The 8,333-nt window shown below is 33.4% G+C and overlaps 1 protein-coding gene across 1 annotated transcript; it reads right to left on the reverse strand.

The window, feature by feature from the left end:
- Positions 1–665: 665 nt before the first annotated feature.
- On the reverse strand, positions 666–1,636 carry LOC132750692 (uncharacterized; the record flags this gene model as incomplete). Its single annotated transcript, XM_060740703.1, is given in 1 exon segment — positions 666–1,636. A coding segment is annotated over 1 exon segment (971 nt), but the record flags the coding sequence as incomplete, so codon positions are not given.
- Between the last annotated feature and the right edge of the window lie 6,697 nt (positions 1,637–8,333).

The raw sequence follows: 8,333 nt of genomic DNA on the forward strand, positions 1-8,333 counted from the left end.
TACGTTTTACATAATTCTAATAAATCTATACCAAATGTGTTAACTTTTTTATCACAAGAAATTCTTGGACCTAAAGTATTGTCTTCAAAAATATCAGCATATGCATCTATATCAAAAGAATATTTACATGTATACAAACAGTCGCTTCTATCAGCTGTTCGTGCATTTAAATCTCCACAGATAATAAGTTCTGCATTGACATCTTGCATCAAATTAATAATAATGTCTTCTAACATATCAATACCTTTCCGACTTCTCCCACTATAAAATGGGGAAGATATCGGAGGTAAATATATAAAACCCATAATTATACTCTTATCACATTTACAAACATTCTCATCTAATTTTAGGAATACACCAAAATCACAATAATGAAAGACTCGTGTCACATTCTTGCTAAATGATTTTCTAATAAAAACAACAATACCTGCCATTGCTCTTCCTGCTAATGCATGTTTTATACCTGATACAAAATATAAATCATATTCTGGTAAAAAGGATTCAACATGTGATTGGTCAGTTAGCCAAGTTTCTAAAAATACAACTATATCGTATTGATGTAAAAAAGTTTTAAGTTCAGTATCAAATGTCTTATTACAAAAACCTTCTATATTCCAACATAAACAGTTCAAAGATATGTCATTGTTTGAGCCTCGGCCATTATCCTATATATAAGAAACTTCATTTAAACTCTCTGTATCAGTCAACTCGTTGTTCTCAGTAGTCATATTAGTTTGAATGTTTCGCATAGATAGGTTCCCAATATCGACTCTGGTTTCAGTTACGTCCCTTCTTTTCCCAACTCTAAAGATACGATCATTTTCATTTTCAGATTGACTCGATTTAGTATTTTTGCCACTTTTTTCAAACAATTTCAATTGACCTTTATAAAAATAACCCATTTTCCCCTCACTTTTAAGTTTATTCAGTTTTTGCCTTTGCCTTCTCGTTAAATCATCACTAATTCTGATCCCATTGTTCCGTAGTATATCTCTTCCTTTGAAAATTTTAAACTTATCATCATCAAACCTAAAAGTGACTAGCACCATGCGACAAATACCTTCCGCTTTATTACCCTTTCTTGAAACAAATTTCAAATCATCAGGTATCCACGATTCATCAGGACTTGCAACATTAAGCACTTCTTTAATAACTTTTGATTTCAGACTACCGATAGATTCACTGTTGGTTTCGCTTAAACCAAAAATTCTTAAATTGCTCTTCTTTGCTTCGTGTTCAAGATAATCAATGTCATTACCAATTTCATCAAACTCTTCCATTTTCCTATCAATTTTATCACTAAGGTATTCAACATCTAACTGTAGATTTTCTCTGGTTTCTCTCAAAAAATCGACTTCACCTTTTAATTTCGACACTTCTTTTTCATACTCACTGTGATACCGTTTAAGTTTAGATAATTCTTTTTTATTTTCGATACATTCACTTTTTGTTAAAGCTACCTCAGATTTAATTGACAACATTTCTGACTTAACATCATGCAGCTCTCTCATTAAACGATGATCAAGTGCACTAATGGCTTCTAGTATTCTCGTCTCACTGTCATCAGAAACTGGACCAGGGTTTGATTCAATGTCACCAGAAATCAGTAAAAGTTTTCTCTGTATACCTGGGAATACCATTCTCATTATCCTGATACCTCCTACACAGTGTAATGATAACTCCATACATAATATCCTGACAACTCCATACACAATATCCTGACAACTTCATTCACAATATCTTTAATACATCTTACACAATATCCTGATCCTCCATACACAATGTTCTGATAATAACTTATAATACTACGAAACGATTTCACTATTAAATACAGCAAATTACTGAAATAATTATTCAATATGAATGTCGCACTGTATTGTAACTTCGGAACATGTTCTTCCTGTAGACATTTAAATTATGCTGGTATATCGAGCAATATGAAAAAGGTATAGCCAAATTTACTATTTAAATACAAATAACAAATCTTTCGACATTGTACCAGGTATGTTTATAAGAGTCAATGGTCATGTCAATACATTTAAAGTACATCTTTGTATTTCTGTGTTGACTTTATTTATAAAATATTTATTTCTTTGATTTTCCAGTTTAAATATGATGTTTTACGTTCAATAGACCACTGAATTAAATCTAAGTCAAGGAATAATGAGTCAATAGTAACGAAAAGCTTAATAATATTTTTTATATTGTCCGTTGACTATCATTTTTAGGAAGATTTTATTTCTATCTCAAAATAAGAAAAGAATAGTTCTGGATGTTTTTGACATATGCTTTTGTTTGATAGAGGTCCCTTTACATACTTTTGAGGAGGAGATTGAAACAATGTACTTTCATCACACACTTTTGCACGAGAAACAGTCAAAATATCGTCACGCATCAAGAATGACGAACAAATTCCAATTTTTCCCATAGATATTGTAACAGTACAAAAAGGAAGAAATTTACTTTTGTATCAGGGGATATCAAATATGACATCTGTCCTTACAAGTATATTGATAAGACACAAACTTGAATAATTAAATGAGAAGAAATACTGACAAATATTATAGTCCGACATAACAATGAGTCACAAGCCTTATAAATTTGATTAACTTATTGGAACTGACGAAAGTAAATAAATTAGAAAAGCAGCTTCTATGGATCAGTGTCTAAGTTGTATACAAAACAAAGTCTTTTACTTAATTGTAGCTAATAACAGTTGAACCACAACTGTGACAACGAAGGCGGCCGATGTTAGGCACATAACGTTTAATGTTTTAAGAGAAGACCAGAACAGAGCAGAACATACTTATATACTTACTTAAACACTGCGCATCGTCGATACAAAAACCTTAATACTTTAATCAAAATTATGTAATATATTCGATAATGCAATAATGCATTATTTTGATAATAATTATCATTCAGATATACATAATTTATTTTACTTCGATTGTGCAGAAGGTGTAAGCGTATCTACTCAATTTCACAAAGGATATTTATTAATTACAGATTATATACTCAATAAAAGAAACCTTATTTTATTCCATAAAACCTTTGATCTTTAGATGGTGGGTCTTTGTACATTGATGACATCATTCAAGGTTAGCTAATAAGTAACATCATTTGATGTTATCCAAGGGTTGATAAGTGGATCTGGGTTACTGGCTCGATTCTAGGACAAAATTTCTTCGTAACAACACTTATTTGCTTTCGGACATACAGATTAATGGTCACTTGTTTTTTACCTGATTTTTTTGTGATTTAGAAATAAAGTGGAATTAGTTGTTGGCCACTAGATTACTATAAAGTTATTTAGCAAAGTCGGTTAGAAGAATTGATAGCCGAGAGGAGACTACTTTAGATCGGCTTAAACATCCAACCAAACACACAAAATCAGATAGCGTCACTTATTAATGCAAACAAGGGTGTTATTCATTAAAAAGTTCGCAACAGTTAATTGTTTTAACAGTACATCTTAATTATTCGACCAGATTCATTGCCCTACTGACTTTAGCTCGGTCAAGTGTCCATAAAATATGTCATAATATCTCGAACAATGTTCTTTTTTCTTTCTATCAATGTAGATGACAGTTATGTATGATAAGCACCATAAACAATTATATATCAATCAGACATATGAAAGTAAAACTTCAGACACAAATTGATTCTGATGGGATAGACATTTTTATACAACTGGATTGTCTGTTGGCTTACCATTTATTAATTTACGAGTCTAGATCTGGCTGAAAAATGTTTCTCTTTTACAATTTGAAAATATATCTAATATAAATGCAACGTTTGCCATTTTTTTGCCCTCTAACTTGTTAATATTTTGATGACTTCATTTTTTTGCAATATAAAGATCAAATTAAATATTATAAACAATATAATATAATATATAACAATAGGACGGCGATCGTATGTGTTTTGTCTCTCAAGCAGTACTTAATGCATTGTTTTTACTTGATTAAAAACAATTTGGAAGTTGCAGCGAGCTACATTTTAACATGCTATTTATGTTGCGTTATAGATAGTTTTATTTCGAGATGTGTTCCAGGGTTCTGGTGATAACTTTTGTGACTTCCAGTGTGTTTCTTGCGCTTAATCACGGCACGTTTTAGCGAGATTTTTAGCGTTTTTTTTTTATTATTTTCAATAAGGTTGTAAGTCATTATTAAACGCTGTTCGCTCATCCTTTGCACATAAATAAGGATATATAATGTTGATATTGAGTATCTGCAAAGGATAAACAGGTGATAGGTTACCAGTTACATCAAAAATTTAATCAGCAGTCATCGATATTCAGCAAAGAATATGAATGGCAAGGATGGAGACCAGAAAAATCAGGTCATTACGTTCGAATTGGCAAATAATTTGGAAATTTTACACAAAAAGGAGGAGGCGACGAAGAATTGTTTATGAATTAGTTTTTGACACATTTAACAAGATGTAAGGCAAGCTTAATCTTTAAAGTTATATTTAACATATAAAACTCACTTCTTAAAGATGAAAATTACTTTTTTTGACGAGTGTTTTTGTAATATATACAAACATTTGCCGACGAACTCCTGACAAGTTATCACAAGAACGCCTGACAAGTTATCACTAGAACTCCATTCCAAGAACAGTCCCCCTCCCGTGCCGTGATAAAGCTAATGATTATGTTTAGTTTATGTGTTTTATAACAAATGTTGATTACTTAAGTGTAGGTCTTACGTGTCTTTTTGTCATTGTAAAATGTTACCCCGTACCTCATGTAATCCCCCCAAGTCTACCTATATCAAAACTTTCAATAATCGTGTTGCCGCTTATGACGTAACAATTGGACATGAGAGTTGTTGTCTCTACCTAATATGAATGTTCTACTGTATTTTTTGCCTTTGATGAAAGCTGAAAATAAAGAGCGCATGAAATTGATAAGAGCAACATTTGTAATTGTTTCTGATGCAAACAAATAATTTACTTTCATTTTCTATTTATTCCTTTGTTATTGTCAGAACAATCTGACAACCGATCTCATGTTAATTATAATTTTCTAGATATGCAATTTTTTTATGTCAATTGTAATTTAACATAGAACAAGAGGGCCATGATAGCCCTGAGGTCGCTCACCTGTATATAGGCACATTAGAAGATGTTTCATGATGTTAAGTTTTTACTACACACATATAATGAAAAACAATGACCTTCTCCCCCCCACAGGGCCAATTTTAACCCAAGGGTTTTTTTATTTGAACAAACTTGGTAGACACCCATAAGATGTTTCATGCTAAACATCTAAGCTCTAGCTCATTGGGTTTTTTTAAAAGAAGATTTTTTAAGTTTTTACTATACACATATAGTTAAAAACAATGGCACCCCTGGGGCAGGGCCAGTTTTGACCCCAGGGCTTTTATTTGAACAAAATTTGTAGACACTTACTAGAAGATGTTTCATGCTTAATATCTCAACTCTAGCTATTTGGGTTTTTTCGAAGAAGATTTTAAGTTTTTGCTATACACATATAAGGAAAATCAATGACCCCCGGGGCGGGGCCAATTTTGACCCCAGGGCTTTTATTTGAACAAACTTTGTTGACACTCACTAAAAGATGTTTCATGCTTTAAAAGTTAATATCTAAACCCTAGCTATTTAGGTTTTTTCAAAGAAGATTTTTTAAGTTTTTGATATACACATATAAGGAAAATCAATGACCCCCGGGCGGGGCCAATTTTAGCCCCAGGGCTTTTATTTGATCAAACTTGGTAGACACCCATTAGAATATGTTTCATGCTAAATATCTTAGCTCTAGCTCTTTGAGTTCTTTAGAAGAAGATTTTTTAAGTTTTTACTATATGCATATAGGGAAAATCAATGACCACCTGGGGCGGGGCCATTTTTGACCCCAGGGCTTTTATTTGAACAAACTTGGTAGACACTCATTGGAAGATGTTTCATGCTAAATATCTTAGCTCTAGCTCTTTGGGTTCTTTAAAAGAAGATTTTTTAAGTTTTTACTATATGCATATAGGGAAAATCAATGACCCCCTGGGGCGGGGCCAATTTTGACCCCAGGGATTTTATTTGAACAACTTGGTAAACACGTACTAGAAGATGTTTCATGCTAAATATCTAAGCTCTAGCTCTTTGGATTTTAAAAAGAAGATATTTAAAGTTTTTTTTCTTTTGGTTGCCATGGCAACCAGAGTTCTGCATGGAATTAAATTCTTTGAGCAAATTTTAAAGGTGATCACCAAAGGAACATTCCTGTGAAGTTTGGATGAAATTGGCTTAGTGGTTTATGAGGAGATGTCATTTAAAGTAAAAGTTTAGGGACGGACGGACGCCGGACGAAAAGCGATCACAAAAGCTCACCCTGTCACTTTGTGACAGGTGAGCTAAAAATTGCATACCTCGAAAATTTCATGAGTTTCAAAGTCATCTTAAACAGCAAAATAACATGAAAATATTGTACACTCGGTTTGATTGAGTCTGTACATGAAGGGTAAAGAAAATATGCAACATCGATCACGTCAACTAGCAACGGCTTGAGCGGTACTCAATTTTCAACACTTAAAAGTGCTGGAACCAGAAAAATATAAAAACACAAAGTACGGGACAACGTTTTACGGCTGCCACACAGCACTTGACATCTGCTGTTGTGATGCATAAATATCCGGAAAAATGTGATCCCTTTGAAACATCTAAAACAGCAAAATAACACGAAAATGGCAGACTCTAAAATGTACCCGAATGTTACTTATGTATCTGAATGTTAACATATTTGTCCCATCCGAAGAATTGAGACTAATAAACTTGTAATAGATTAGCATAATGTATACATGCTAACGTTATATTACTTATAATATTATATTCAATTGTATGTAGGCGATGTGCAATGCAATGCCTATAAAAGATTCATATCTCATTTTGATTTTAAGCTTAGAATAAAAAAACCAAAAAAAAAAAAAATACCGCCCTTTAACCCATTACTTCATATACACGCCTTTTAACGCCTTTTTCACCCCCCCCTTTTTGTTGTCTCAAATGATGAAAAAATGCCTTATTTAGGCCCCAAACACTTGTTTTTGTTTGAGAAATGTTGTTAAAAAAAGTGACCTCTTTTTCGGCGCGGCCCCCCAACCAAAAGATACATCAGGGGGTTGCCAGAAGGGGGATGTGCCCCCTTCTGTTTGGGGGGTTTGAAGGGGGGCGGAGTCCCCCTCATCGCCAAGAAAATTTTGGACTTGTGAGAGGCTGTAAATGACCCCAGATTGATCATAAGGTAACGTGTAACCAACGCTGAAAAGCATTTGACTCTATCTCAATCCAGTTGAGAAGTTGCAAAGCACTTTGAAATCAAATTTTGATGGAAAAAAATCAACGCAAAATAGTGATTTTTGGCAATTTTGAGATGTCCCCTCGTTGCCATGGTAACAGAAAATTTAAGCCTGAGCATGTTGTTGCAAGGGCAATGGTCCAGTCAACATTTGTGCCAAGTTTGATTAGTGTTGAAGCAGTTTTTATAGTATTATAGCAATTTGAACTTGTAACGGGAGACTTTTCAATGAAAACAGCCATTTTTCACAAAATGCTCATGAAGCAATGGGTTAATTTATATTTGTTTACTTTATCAAAATTGTTCAAAACACAGAATTATAAAAACAAATTTTATTCCTACTTTTTGTCCGCGCCTTTTTCGAAAAAAAGGGGATAGAGAAATGTTTTTCGTCCGTCTGTCTGTCCGCTTTTATGGGGATGTAGTTGAGGGGACAGCTAACGGTAAGACCTACACTTATTTCCAGAATATTTCGATCACAACAGTTGCCACTAGAGTTTTGACAATATTTTTCTATTTTTAGCTCATGTGACTTAGTTTTTTTTATCCGAGATGACTCATGTTCAAACTTTTTCGAGCAATTACCTAGACAAGCATCCTGACCAACTTTGATGACAATTGAATAAAAAATGAGACCAATAGAGTGTTAACAAGGTTTCTCTATTTTAAGGTCCTGTGACCTAGTTTTTCATCTGAAATGACCCATGTTCGAACTCATCCGAGCAATTACCTAGACAAGCATCCTGACAAAGTTTGATAATGATTAAGGCAAAAGCGTGACCGCTAGAATGTTTACGAACAAATGCGGACGGACGACGGACATCCAGCGAACCTAAAAGCTCACCCTGAGCTAGCTCAGGTGAGCTAAAAAGTGACTGCATTAAACCCGGAAAGACAAACCGCATGTCCAAGGTATCAAAAGTGTGTGGGAGTTTCAATTGCTTTCGAGTCAATTCGAATTATGACAAAACATAATTATGCTGAACAAAAAAGTAACCATTTTATTTTATATTAT

Source organism: Ruditapes philippinarum, unplaced genomic scaffold (assembly GCF_026571515.1).
Source record: "Ruditapes philippinarum isolate M1 unplaced genomic scaffold, ASM2657151v2 ctg3559_1_1_1_1, whole genome shotgun sequence".
Lineage (NCBI taxonomy): Eukaryota > Metazoa > Mollusca > Bivalvia > Venerida > Veneridae > Ruditapes > Ruditapes philippinarum.